Here is a 14,946-nt window from a genome sequence, read left to right as displayed (position 1 = left end):
CCTGCTGCGTGATTGGCGCAGCCGCGCTATAATAAAACGCATTGTGCCCACCCACCAATCGTGTGTGTCCTTTGACTGTATCGTCTAGATCGCGCCATGGTCCTTACAGTTCAACACCGCGAATCCCCAATACAGCAAAAACCAAACATAGCGAATCCCACATGAACACCAGCTTCGCTGGATTTTCCTCTTAGCAGGATGTAAGGACCGTAACTTTTTCGTTATTGCGCTGGTGCCTCATTTCTGACGAGCGTTTTTATTATTTTTAGCTGCAGTCGCTGCCACTGCCAGCGTCACCACATTTTTTTGTGACGTCACGCGGCGTAGTAGGTTTTTATCTTGCGAAAGCTCCGTGACGACCTGACTAATATGTTAGGCTGGCTGCGCAGCACTATCGGCAAATGTGCGTTTATCGAATTTTAAGTGCGAATGCACTTCTTAAGCGAGCCTGAAGCGTCCGCCGCCGTCCGCATAGCAACAGCTGCGGGTGCGCGCGCTCCTCGTCTTCCTTGGCAACGGGGGGAGATGGGCGCGCGCTGCCTGGCCGCTGACATGGCACATACCCACGGGGGGGATTGGCCAGGAATCTCCTCGTCTTCCTTGGCAACGGGGGGAGATGGGCGCGCGCTGCCTGGCCGCTGACATGGCACATACCCACGTGGGGGATTGGCCAGGCATCGGGCGTGAGAAAGGCTAATGCACCCGCTTAAAGGAGTACTCACACGAAATTTCAAAGCTGAGATCCGCTCTAGCAATCAAGTACAACGACAACACAAATAGGTGTCTGTGAATAAATGCATCTTTCTTTCTTTGTAGTTGTGTGTGTGTGTGTGTGATCTCTCTTTCGCGAACATTACCGAACCGCGCAAATTCAACTCGTGCATTCGCACTTTCACATTCTTCCCCTCGGGGAAATGCGGGGAATTTTTTTTGTTACTTTGTTTCTCATTCAATTTAAATGATTTACCGTAACTGAGGGGCGCCAGTAAATGGGGACCTTATAATGCACAAGTCCCCATTTCGTCCCATTTCTTTGTGCAGACACCCTCTTCACGACGGGCCCCTTTAAATCTTTTCTGGTTCGCAGGCTGCCATGCCGTGACGATTCGTCGGCTGAGCGTTCCCCGCTGGGTACGCAACGGCACGGACTCGCCTGTGGTTCTGGACTGCGAGTACGTATACAACGAGAACGACCTCAAGCTGGTGGTCAAGTGGTTCTTCAATGACGGACTCGAGCCGGTCTACCAGTGGATACCCGAGATGAAGGCGAGGGAGGCCTTCGGCGTGCTCCACGGACGCCTGGACGACGCCTACTCGGTGAACTCGCGTGACCGCTACTCGCAGTACCGGGCCATCCGCATACTCAGGCCCACCAGGGAGCTGAGCGGGAAATACACGTGCGTCGTGGCATCCCTGGCTGGCCAGGACGCCCGGTACCAGGACATGACCGTCTTTGGTAAGCCGCCTTCACTCCTTTGTTAAGTGAGCAATAGATGCAGCATATGTTCCATAATGATAAGTTTGAAGATAGCGGCGATAGCCGTTTTGTCAGTCCTTGTCTTTTTTCGTGTGCTGTAAATGTGATCTTACATTCGTTAATAACCTTTAAAAAAATTTAGCTCTGGTGAGCTTGGGCTGCAGATAGGAGGGCACGAGGTCTATATAGTTAAGTTTGTCCTAGGTTTAGTTCAGCGTGAGAATCACCCCTCATCGCCCCTCTCCCCCTCCTTGGTCTTTTTTAACTCCAGTGCCGGCCAAGTCGTTCGCCTTCAACTACAGCAGCCAACAAAGTGCGAACCAGCTGCCGCCGTCCCAGCCGCGCACCGTGAACCTCTTGTGCGCGGGCCAGGGTCTGTACCCGAAGCCCGAACTGAAGTTGTTCGCCCTCACCGGAGACAAGCGGAGGCCCGTGGGAGAAACTGTGGTGCGGACCTTCACGCGAGCCTCGTCCGAAGGGCTGTTCGACGTGGTGCTGCACGCGGACATCGCCGAGCACCAGCTGCCCTCGCTAGCCGACGTCTTCGAGTGCGTGCTGGAGATACCACACAGCAACTACGTGCTCACGCGTCGCATGAGCCTCACACACGGTGAGTTGCGGCGGCCGACGCTGTTTTCTCATATTGAGCCAAAGACGAACGCAGTTCAACGCAGAAATTTGGGCTAGTTGGTGATACGACTTCGACATGACCAGGATGACCACAGACGCTGAAGTTACTGAAGGGTTGTGACACATATAGTTAGGAAGAACAGGGCCCATTGTACTGGAAAGAATATTCAACGCAGAAATTTGGGCTAGTTGGTGATACGACTTCGACATGACCAGGATGACCAAAGACGCTGAAGTTACTGAAGGGTTGTGACACATATAGTTAGGAAGAACAGGGCCCATTGTACTAGAAAGAAGACTATTCAACGCAGAAATTTGGGCTAGTTGGTGATACGACTTCGACATGACCAGGATGACCAAAGACGCTGAAGTTACTGAAGGGTTGTGACACATATAGTTAGGAAGAACAGGGCCCATTGTACTAGAAAGAAGACTATTCAACGCAGAAATTTGGGCTAGTTGGTGATACGACTTCGAAGTCATGATGGACGCAAGCTGCATGGTATGCTTGTAATGTTAATACTTAAAAGCCCACCAATTTGAGACTAGGTGCGCAAGGGTGTTCAGATGGACCTGGAATAGTTGCACTTGGCCGTAAAATATGTAAACAATTTTATAAGACGGCGGAAAGCTGCACAATATCGATTAGTTGCATTATTGCAGGCACTACACCTTCCGGTCTGTCGTGCCAGCTAGCTACCGCAAAATTGACGTCGTAGGGCGCCTTAGAGGGGTTATTAATATTGGCTTATTACAACACGTGGTGTTTGAAAGAACGGGGAACCGTCACCATCGGAGTACCTGCATAATGTGGCTGCAGCAGGCTCATTGGTCAAAGTGCTGAGCTACTGAATTCATGGTCAATGGTAGTATTCAAACTCTTGACATCTGCGCTTCTGGTGAAGGCGCAAAAAACAAACCTCGCTTAGAGTCGTCAGGCGCACAGTAAATGAAAACGATGCCTAAAAAAAGCGAAGTATAAACTTTACCAACAACTGCTGCTGGCGACAGCTCTTTGCTTCTCCCTCAGGATCCCCCTCCCTACACCACACTTCCAAGCACCGGAAATAACGTTTCGGAAGGTTGCGAATACGGCGTTGTTGCTGAGAAGCCGTAAGATTTCGACTTGGCAACCGGTTAATGGAAAACCGGCTGCAGAAACCTCGCGGCGTGTTTCAGCAAAGTGGTCCTCTTTCTGCGTGGCGGGGTATCTACTGTGACAGAACGAGTACACGTGAGCGGTAAATAAAAAAAGGCTCGAGAAAGTTAGACACCTCCACACACGTGCTATACATTATGCAACTTGCTCGAGGTACTTTTCTTCGCTCTACAATATGGAGTTGTTTCCACTATGAATACCGTGGTGACGCTTCGCATAAAGCTAGAGAAGAAAGGTATTGTCGCGACCGGGGCAGAGACAACCAGCCGCGACAGCTAATGGGCTCGAACTGATCAAGTCTACCAGCATGCCCGGACGTAGGCTAGTGCCACGTGCGGAGCTCCTGCGTGTACACGTTTTCAGAGCAGTGGATGGGCACGCCCATTTCTATGCCCCTACCCTCCCCTCTTCGGTAAGCCGGAGGTCATTTTTTTTTTTTGCCCATCTGATGATTTAAATTTTAGGTGGTGCGCCTGGCAAGTGCTGGGACAAAGTTGTTGAGGCGGGAAAAACCTGGCTTGGTCGAAGCAGGCGATGTAGGCCGCTCGCTTGGTCTGCGGCGACGTCTCTGTGACCTAAGGTCGGGGGAAGAAGTAATGGGCTGTCGCTCAAACGATGTGTACGGGCCGTAGTAAGCCGGCGTAGCACAACGACTACTGCTTCTGCGCGCGTGGATGAAGCCCACGCTCACGCCCGTACAATGGCAAAATGCATTTGCCGGAGTCTTTTACAGTGAACGAAGGACATCGAAAAGGTCTTCCGGTGAACATAATCAACGTCTACAGTTCAAAAGGGCTGTGTAACGTGGATGCGCGGAATTTGAAAAGGATGTCTAATCCGCGCTCGAGGCGTGTCCACAACCCTGCGTATAGGTGGACCCCTCGCGGTGCAAACCTCAGCCTGAGTTGACGCACAGCGCGGCAGACTGAGACACACCTGATTATCTTGGGCTGCTAATGCCTTAATTGTACGTAGGCTTGTTTTCACAATAAGTCAGAAAACACGGGCAGCCTTTAGGGAAACATTTTGTTGTTTAAGCGCGCCATTGACCGCAAGTGGGCGCCTCTTGTCTTTAAATTTAAATGGTTCGACATTTGAAGTAGTTCGCTACTTCAAAAACGAAAAATGTGCGCTGCAGGATATGGCGAAATCGCCGATAACGTCCAGAAAACAGAGAGCTCCGACGTAATAAATTCGGTGGCCATTTTAAAAAGAACTCTATGCGACATTGTTGTGTAAGCATAAATGCGACTTACGCTCCCGTGGAAATTTTCAACTGTAGTTTATTTCAAAGAACCACAATACAATCTTGTTATTCTATAGTTTAAGGTGTTATTGTAAAAGTGTAGACCGCATTTAAAATACCCGATTTAGTCTTGCGTAACACACGGCTTGTTATGCAGCTGTTTTTTACAACGTTTCGAGGGCAGGGGATGACCTGCAAATGTTACCAATGCACTTCGCATATAGGGCGTGTTCTCACGCGTGAGCGCTTTCTGAGTTGTATGGCGTATGCAGTAACTGACGCCACCTCACCTCTGTAATTTGAAATTGCGTTAGCCACATCGCTGTCCGGTATTTTATTTTTTCAGGGTTCCCTTTTCCAGCCTCAATTAGAGTGATGTAGCCAAGCTACTCAGTGGGTTCTTTCCTTTTACGCACCAATAAGAATCCCATGGCTGCGAGATAGTGTTCCCTGTATCTTTTGTTACACGCTACTAATTGATCGTGGCATAATGATAAAATAGTCAAGTTCTCGCTAATCAAAAAAATGTACAGGGGTGTGGTCGTTTTTTAGTGCGTAGCATTCCTTGCCGAATACCCCTGAAGCCAGGCCCGTGTAACGACCTGCATTTCCTCAAAAATGCAGGTATCGCGGAAGTTTCACCTGTAATCGCTATAATGGCGTAAAGGAGATAACTGGTCGCAAAAATTTTTTGAAAAACTAAAGAAATAAAATAAATATAAAAAATAACGGAAAATGGCGAAACGTGTGACGCCCTGCATTTCCACAAGAACGCAAATTTCGCGAACGTTCCAAATGTAATCGTTCTAATAACGTAAATGGAGATAATTGGTCCGGCGAAATTTTGAAAATTCAAAAAATAAAAAAAATAAAAAAATACTGGAAATGGCAAAACGTATAACGCATGACATTTCGACAATATCGCACATTTCGCGTAAGCTCGACCTATAATCGTTATAATAGCGTAAATGGACATAATTGCTGGAACCAAACTTTGAAAAGCTAAAAAATAAGAAAAATATAACATAATTACGGAAAATGGACTACCGTGTAACACTCTGCATTTCCACAATAATGGAAATTTTGCGAAACTTTCCCCTGTAATCGCTATAATACCGTAATCTGACATGATTGGTCGAACGGGATTTAAAAAAAAATGGCTGTAAAAAAACTTACACTCAAGACGAGCGCATAAGAATGCTATGAGTAGATAATTCTCTTAATTTCTGCACAATTTTTTTTTTCGTGCGCCTACTTCTCAAGTTGCCGCATGCCCCTGTTGTGGCGTGCACAAAAACTAACGCTGTTCATTTTTTTCCCTTTTGGGTAAAAAGGGATGCGCACGTACACGACGCCACTCGCTAGCGGAGTGCCCTGGAAGCAAGACAACTTTGTATTTCTTGTGTGGAGCAGAGCCATTATAATGCACGCGTACTGGCATCGATTTGCTCAGCATCAGAGAAAGAAAACTAACAACGTGCATAATCGCAGATTCGTGGCAGGGTCAAGTGGCATAACAGAAAAGTTGCATCCCCGAGTCATTTTCGTTGCTATCACTCGCTAAGCGAAACTCCAGAAGCAAAGTTCATGTCGGCTTTCTGCACCGGCATGTGTAATTGCTTTCAGTTACGTAACAAAAAAATGGCCTTCTGAAATTAAAAAAAAAATATATCTATAACACTGGGTTGGTTGCGAAGCACGGAAAGCACTTGCACACGAGGCATAAAGAAGCTCGTTTTCATTACCTTTTTTTTTTATTTCACTGAGCAGTGTTAGCTTGATCACCGCGTGTTTCATTCTCTCTCTTCACGAGAAAGGAAGGTACCGTGGGAAAAACGCCACGCAAAACAACAGTGCGAAACTCGAAACCGGTTTTTCATTAACAAAACAATCAACAAGGCGCCCACCACTCCGCTGGTGCTAGTTTCGCGAATAAAACCGCGCGGATTTGTAAATGTGACCTGAAAACATCCTCGACTCTCCGGTCTATGGAGAGTGTACGCTGGTGCTTAGTACCTCGAAATCATACGGCCTTAACTCGAAATGGGGCACCCGTCTGCACAGACCCGCAAATTTCCCGATCTTTAGTTGATTAGGGCAGAGTGATGGGAAGTTTGTAAGGCTTTTACATTTCTAAAGGGCGGCTCACTCGACACAGTGATGTAGAATAGAAAACCATAGCGCTTCCACAATCAACACAGAAAGATGGGAAGTTTTTTTTGGTACTCTACGAACAACTTAAATCGTCTTGCTCGCGTATTTTAATGAACCATGAAGTGCGAATTAAGTTGGCGTAATTTATAAAATGTAATACCTGAAATAAATAGGTACCACTGGCGACAGCTCCAGTGTTTTAATGTCTGACGACACCTAAGCACTTCTGAAGGGATCTGATTGCGAAAGCATCAATGCCTAACTAGACGCTTGAGACGCTTTGCTTACGCCACAAGTTTTCAAAGGGCCTAGTTTTCTCGCCATTTGGGAGGATTTGTTCCGCAGTCTGCTTCCTCCTTACGCTCTCGAATGGCTTCGATCTGTCTTCTACGCGTTGCGCGGCTGGTCGTTCCCGCCTCCATCGTCCGAGAAAGTTTACAACGGGACTGGATTTCACTGCCTGACTGCTCGATTGCTTGGCTGTGTTTTTGCGCCCCCTCACTTTATCTTCCGTGTACCGGCATGGCGGGCTACCTTTCGGTACCGCCCAGTTCTAGCGCGTGCTATGGAGCGTATCGCACTATAGAACACTTTGAAGACACGTGGTCTAGGAGCCGTTTCACTACTACAGACGCTAACACCGACGCCAACGCTATAATAAATGACTTATATAATGGCCTAATTGGCTGAATGAGCCATCTTGTACTTCCGAATTGGTAATGAAAAAAAAAAGTCCAAAGCGTAAAGTCTAATATTGCGGCCCCACACATTTTTTCGTACTGCGATCGTGGAGGTACACGTATTATATATAAAGTGGCGCTCGTTTTAAAGCTACTTTAGGGCGATCGACAATTTTTAAGTAGAGCGCGGTGAACAGTATGGGCGGAAGTTGTCGAATTTCAGCTGCGCTTCAATTCTTTCTCACCACATTTCGTAGCCGTCCAGTGCATAATTGAAAAAAAGTAGAAGATATTGACTATTACGTCATTCTGCAGATGCAGTAGAGTGGACGTAACAACCAAAACCATTTTACAGGGCATGAGATAAGGCGCTGCCTCTTGTTTACAATACATGAACGCCTTAACAAAACTTGTTGCTGAGCTAGTTGGTACATAGTTCAAACAAAGTTTAAAAAACGTGGCGCAAACTAGACGGGACAAGAGAGACAAGAAACAGAAAGATGGAACAGAAAGTTGGTGCCTGTATCTGTGTTTCTTGTCTCTCATGTCCCGTCTAGTTTGCGCCACGTTTTTTTTAACTTTGTTTGAACATGAACGCCAGCGTAATTATTTGGACAGAGGCTTTTGACTCTCGGTTCAACTAAACTATTTTAGTCGGGTGTAACGCGAACTGTATGGACTAGCTTTGGAGACAACACCGTGCGGTCGTGGAAGCGTAGTTATGGTTTAGCTGTTCCACAATGCGGCTGGTACTTTAGGCAACTCGGGTGCGTTTTGAATTAAGAGGCGTATAAAGACGCTGCAGCGTACTTTCTCCGTGGGGCGGGAGAAAATAAAACTTCACTGCATACTACAAATTCTTGCGTTTGCGCACGGCCTATTTCCAAAGTAAACTAAATCTTGTGACTTCGAAAAACAAAGTATGATGACAGTTCTATCTGTGCTTTTCGTGCTGCCGTCACTGACAACTAGTAATAAAGACAGTTGCAGAAGAATAGAGAACATTTAATATAACTAGCAAAATACCATTATAAGAACCTAACATTATATACCATTATACCATTCTTATACAATTAAAAGAATACAAAAAAATACCATTATAAGAACCTACTACAGAAAAAATAAAGTGACCCATAAAAATTGAAATGAAGAGCAAGCTTTAAGCTTGCTTTTAAGTTACTGCAGCTTGATGAAGCCTGCTAGTTGCTGAAATTAACTTCCATGGAACATTATTGCACCTGTCGCTATTAGTACCTGCAAGGCAGTATTAGTTCCCATTGCATGCCTGTTATATGACGCCTAAAAATATTTCAGTGCTATCCGGCACCAAATACTAACAGGCGTGCTTTCTAATATTGCTGTTAAGGTACGAGTAAGTAATTTATTCGAGGATCCACATTAGGAAAGGGCTACCAGTACATGAATTCATCGTATATCTACAGACAACGGTATCGAAAACTGGTTGTGCGGAGCTTGAATCTACTCAGATATCGCAATTATCAACAAAGGAGACGCTGGTAAGTTTGATGCCCAAGCTAGCACTCATTTAAGTCATTTCAGGAAATTAGGGGAATGAAGTTAACTATTGTAGGAATTATGGGCAGATTCGACGAGGAGCCTTTACGGAAAACTAAAAAGTAACTAAGAAAGCTGTAATGAGAGACCGATGTCCGTAGCGACGTTTATTGTAGAACTCCAGTCGCTAAAATGGCGAACACACCATGATGATGAGTATGAACAGGAATGAAGATGATGAAGCACAGGCGTACGAGCCAGTGCTGATGATCATGTACAGATGAAGACACAGCACTAGTACTGCCCATAGATTACTCGCTGATCACCCCTTGCGGGATAGTAAACAACGTTCACATAAACAGAAATGATCTATTTTCTTCATTCTGTAAATTGAGACATGGCAGTGTTCTTTTGAGAGCATCTTCTGCGATAAGGTTATGCTTATTCAATACTACTTAAGTAGCATAAATATGTTCAAGGTTCAGTGTTCAGGTATATTGAATTCATTTGCCAAAGCAGCATAAATAAGGAATGTTGATTGCAAAGCGACTTGAAAAGGATGCGGCCCTTCATTGGGGAACGATTGCACTTCTGCGGGGGAAACAAGCGCAAATAAGACAAGAGCCAACCTGCGCCAATACCAAGCATCACAAGCTAGCGCCAAATGTTCTGGCGTAATTTTTGTTTCGTACCAACGCATCACGCAGGTTGTTTCAAACAGCGGTTACTTATGGCACATGCTGCTTTTCATTGCCATTTTCCGCTGGTCTTTCCTTGGTACCTAATGGAAAAGGGTGAAATGAAGATTTAACCTGTTTTTAATAGGAATATAGGAGTAGTCAGCAAAAGCGTTTCCACAATGAGATTACGTTTTCTCGAGAAAACAGCAAGAAAATGGGAAAATATGCAAGTCATTGTATAGATGGGATCTGCCCCGACGTTTGGGTTTTTTCCCGTAAGTGGGACGGTAGAATAAGTTTAATGATTCTCTTTATGTGTTTTTAACCAACCCGCCAAACGCCGTCGTCTCTTCAAGCACAGTACAAAATGAAACATAGCTTACGTATGAGAGAAGATGGTAAGCTCATGGCGACGATGAACATCCGAAGTGGCAGTTGCGTGCGAGGCTCCAACAGGATTTCCGAAACCAGATCGACATGTTGCGTTAGCAGCAAGAATCTCAGGAGCACGGCACCGGCAGTCCAATTTTGCCTTAGTCGCCGCCGGGGACCCCATTATACCTGGCCATTGTCTAACTAAAGCGGGGGACCGCAACCCCCAGCAAAAAGTGGACAAATAAAGGCTATTCACTCTCACTCACTCACTCACTCACTCACTCACTCACTCACTCACTCACTCACTCACTCACTCACTCACTCACTCACTCACTCACTCACTCACTCACTCACTCACTCACTCACTCACTCACTCACTCACTCACTCACTCACTCACTCACTGGCACAAAAACCTTGCGTAATGACATACCGTATTGCAAGTGCCGGTAAGTTTCACCTACATACCTGCTCGAAATTGTCTGAACAGATTTGCTTGGCAACAAAATCGGGCAAAAAATTTTTCTAGAATATATTTTAACGCGTGAGGGCAATTAACCATAGCGCGCCTGTTAGTGTGCCGGTGGGTACGCTCTATCAATACACAAAGCTAGCTGCAATGCTGTGAGATCAGACGCATCATATCAGTGCCTTGTAATGAAAATGGTTCATTTCTCTTTCAGGGTATCGGACAACATGAAACGTAACAGTTGATGGTTCAGGGTAAATGTGCGCAAGGCACGTCAACGTTGCAGCGAGATAGTACTGGTTAAATCTAAGCTGAATAATGGTAGTTCACGCCGGTGATTTTCAACCAGGAATAGAAAATGTGATTTAAATGAATCTGTTTTATTTTTCTTTTCGTACCGGTAGGGTTGAAGAGTTTCTTCGGTATTATATGTTAGAGGCGGCATGCTGAAATATCCTTTAATGTGTCGGTACGGAACGCTATGTGCGCAGTCTAGCATTGAAGAAAAACTAGGTTGGCTCCAACACTATCCTTTTGTCCCTACTTGCTCGTGTCATTTCTTATTCACCAGATTCATGTTGCCCTAAGAACACTTGTACCTTCTTCCCGATCGTACAGATATGATTGACTTCCGCTGGTCATGTAGCCCATTCGACTCTTTTTGCGACCGCAGCTAACCAGTTTTTTTTACTCTTTCCTTTCCTTGCAGAGCTTACCTGGGGAGCATACGGTGAGTGGCCCTTAGCCGCCATCAAATAGCTCGTGTCCTAGTGGGAGCACCACTGGGACAAACTGGGTGCAGCAGCGATATTCGCAGCGCATCACTGGAGCTACCTGCTGTGCGTGAGTGTGCGTGCGTGCGTGCGTGCTTGCGTGTGTGTACGTATGTATGCGTGTATGTGTGCAGGGGGGGAGGGGGCGGGCTCTAATGGAATTGATTACAAAAGCTTCGTGTTTGTTCTGAAGAAAACGAAAAATACTAAACTTTAAGTCGAACTTGCCATACGCTGAACTGATCATAAAATATCATCTCAGTTCGTTTTTGTGCAATCTGTAAGATATGTTCCAGACGAAACAGAAATAAATAATACCTTCGTAGCCATATAGCGAACGAGCACTGGCATGGTAGAATAAGTTTAATAATTCTATTATGTGTTTTTAACCATCCCGCTAAGCGCCGTCGTCTCTTCACTCTGTCTAAACAGGTTTCTCCCAGGCATCGTCAACTGCAGCCCTGAGGTGGTCCTGTATCTTCTCCGCTGTGTGCATCTACAAAGTTTTTGTGCCGCATTAGCCGGTGAGTCACCTGAACATCTGTACGTACCATCTGTACGTACGACCATCACCTGACCACCTGTACGTACTTCATTTTACTACGGGCTGTTATAATTCGCAATGCCTAAAAAAGAACCTGTTGCAATGTTGAAAGGCATATCGTTTATTGGTACAGAAACAGAAAGAACGGCTAAAAAACCTGCATTTTGCTACTGTGTGAGGATAACCCTTAAATGAACTATTGTTTCTACGCTGACGAGAAATTTTGTAGTTTTTCATATTTAATTGCTGTTAATCCCCTCTCTCTTTTTCGTTTTTCTGCAGAAGTTTCAGGCGCATCTATCTTTCGGCGTAATGAAGGACGCCTGCTCATGCGAGTTGAACATTTATTTTAACTTCTTGCAGTGCCTAACCGCTCCGAAATTGCTGCGGTGTTTCAACTCGCACGGTGAAGATCTGTAAGGTCTCCAATTTTCTTCTTTACGGCCATTTGTAAAGCTGTATTTTGCCACAATCACGGCCATTTATGACCTTTCCCTAGGTTTCTTTTTTTCGTTAAAATAATCTACCAAAGATTGCTGTTTTCAATTGTTGTACTAATAGCGGTCAGTCAAAACGCGAGCTTTTTGTGATCGAACGACTGGGCTGCCAACAGAAGCCGGCCGGGTGGCAAAGAATAAGGAAGGATGACATTGAAAAACGAACGAATTGGTGGGCACACTTATGCCACAACGATTGCAAGCCCATTCCGAGATACTTGCCGAGGAAAATCGAAGGAGGAACAAAGTATAAAGTCCGGCCCCATATGGCTGCCAAATGACTATTCCTCATTGCGCATACGCAGCATGATGCTCCAGCTGCTTTGTCGTCCTCTTTTTCGTCGTGATGCGGGTAAAATTTCCATATAACGATGTCATTTTCTAAAAACTCTTTGTTTGCCTTTTGGTGTTTCTCCCTAGGGAGCAGCGGCGAAGCTTCCACGGTACCGGGATCACCCAAGGAACGACCCGACAGTGACCTAGCGTTCAAAGCCGAAGGCGGGACGTGGGCGCTACATGCGTTCCGTTCCTGAAGACAAAGTGACTTCCATGGATGAACACAAGCTTTGCGAGGGTGTTGTGAGCGTGTGAATAGACAGCTGCGGCCAAGAAACGGGGCAAAACTGATGGCGTTCCGCAGGGTGTGACTCACGGTGACTGCCAGTGGCAACAAACCGTCGGCTCTGCAAGTGGTCTCCTCTGCCGCCGCCTTCTCTCTTCCGAGCCGCTTCGATGGCCCACCCATTTTCCGTGCATGTAAAAGAAAAAAAGAAAAGGAAAGGTTTGCGATAGAGGCGGCTATTGCGCGGAAATTTATCGTCGTGCTGAGTTGCGTGTACGTTTATGAGCGGAATTTTCGCTTCAGCTGCTGGCTCCTCTAAGCGTTTTTTTTTTTTTCAAGTTCCTCGCCTTTATTTCGTAGGAGCCCTGCAGGAAAAGGGGTTTCAGGAACCCTGCAGTACCTTTTTACACTTTGCTTATATCCTAAATGCTTTCAGAACGCAGGGAACAAATACATTCAATTTCTTAAATAACGGGTCACAAAGTACCTCAGCCAGAAATTACTACCAGAAAACTTAAAGAATTGCTGAAAACAATTTCCTCTCTTTCGGGGTCTTGGCATTCTTTGAACGCTGTAGTTGCGTCAATACAGCGCTGTAGCAGCTATTGGCCGGCTTTCTTTCAGTTTCCGCAATAAACGCATTCGATAGCCGCTTTTAAAAAGAACGCCACAAAAGCAAAGCAGAAAAGGGAGGCGCATCGGCTGCTACGAGCAAAACACGCAGTGCCGCTGCGGGTTGGCGATAACTGTAGCTTTCGCAGTGACTCCAGACGCAAATGAAAGAGTGAAAGCGTTTATCGGCAGTGTTACAGAGTCCCTTAAGAAGGTCACACTGTGCCGGCGCTATCATGTGGTTCGAGCATAATGCCGCAACTGCAGGTTAGTAGGCGCTTTCCAAAGCTGACAGTGGGAAGCGAAAACGTTGCATGGGTTAAAGAAAATCTTCTGTAATTAGCGTTGCTTACCACCAAAGCAAAACAATGATGCTCATACTGGCGCACGTAGCAGAGAAGCATTAGGAGCGCATCATTTGTCATAAAGAACAACGAGTTGTGAAATTCAGTTACGTCACCTGGACACCTAACGAGTAAATTTAGAGTACTGCCTACGCCTATTATTTCTGTAATTTCTTATTGTTTTCTAGTTTAGAGAGCGCGAACAATCTTTTGCTAACGCTAAGAAGATGTAATAACCAATAAAACGCATTTTTCAAGCATTTTATAGGCGTGTGTTGTTGTACTATGCATAAAGATGACAACAAGCAGTACGTAGACTATTTTCGCTGACGACGGCGATTTGAACTGTCACGAATAAGTGGCAATGATGCTTTTGATGCAATGTTCATTTAGTGTTTGAAATATTTAAAACCTCAATGCGTTTTACATGTGTCTTTCCCTGCAAAGTCACAGTCACAATACGCGGACTTGTTACACGCCTCAGGTAGGGTGTGCGTCTTGCGACTAGGAGAAGAGACGCTTAAGAAACTGGCGTCCATATTTTTTGCCCCTGAGAGAGACGCCTGGAATCCATCCTGCAGGTCTCATCCAGCTTGTAGGACTGTCGGACTTCTCTGCTCGAGGGGGGTTTGACGTTTTCACGTTCCGCTAAGTGTTTTGCGGCTTTACTATGAGCCTTACGAAACTGAGAGGTGCCTGGTTCTTGTTAATCCACGTACATTCGCTGGTAAGTACACACATGAACCTCTTACAGCGGCAAGGACAAATTAAAGTTCTTTCGATTATGGTGACAAAGGGAGGGAGTTTACACACCTTCCGAGATAAATGGGTGGTGGCCTGAGCATCTTCGCCCGTCCGCTGAACACAAGATTACTGTGCATAGAGGAGTCAATATCAGCCAAAACATTTTGTTTCCCTGTGTTTGCCGACATGTCCAAGCTGGCCAAACTTCTTTATGTCTCAGCGCGGGGAAAGAATGAAAAAGAAAACAGCTCGCAGTGAGCCAAATACTGCTGCATTTCTGAGGTAGAAATTTCATTTTATATTATTTTCTGGGTGTTTCTTTGTTTCGATGATGTGTCACTCGCGCTTTTTGGTTTTTGCTGAATATTGCATTTGAAGAGGGGGGTCAATGTTTCGTAATTGGAATTTATTATACTACCTGTACAATCACCAAATCTGACACAAGGTTAAAATGTACACAGTTTCCAAAAACAATGACGGACGATTA

At 45.7% G+C, this 14,946-nt stretch overlaps 1 protein-coding gene across 1 annotated transcript in view; it reads left to right on the top strand.

Annotated features, from left to right (window-relative positions):
- Positions 1-14,146, top strand: part of LOC144180427 (uncharacterized) — a 44,538-nt gene extending 30,392 nt beyond the window's left edge. The window contains exons 2-6 of the mRNA XM_077708769.1: positions 1,088-1,456; positions 1,749-2,087; positions 11,093-11,113; positions 11,589-11,680; positions 12,618-14,146. Of these exons, the coding sequence (XP_077564895.1) occupies positions 1,088-1,456; positions 1,749-2,087; positions 11,093-11,113; positions 11,589-11,677 (818 nt within the window). The 3' untranslated portion in view covers positions 11,678-11,680; positions 12,618-14,146. The remainder of the gene's footprint in view (positions 1-1,087; positions 1,457-1,748; positions 2,088-11,092; positions 11,114-11,588; positions 11,681-12,617) is intronic.
- Positions 14,147-14,946: the final 800 nt, after the last annotated feature.

Source organism: Haemaphysalis longicornis, unplaced genomic scaffold, assembly GCF_048455015.1.
Source record: "Haemaphysalis longicornis isolate Haplotype H1 unplaced genomic scaffold, Haemaphysalis longicornis Haplotype H1 scaffold_4, whole genome shotgun sequence".
NCBI lineage: Eukaryota > Metazoa > Arthropoda > Arachnida > Ixodida > Ixodidae > Haemaphysalis > Haemaphysalis longicornis.
Note: the sequence above shows the minus strand (reverse complement) of the source record. Positions and strands in the feature narration are given on the sequence as shown.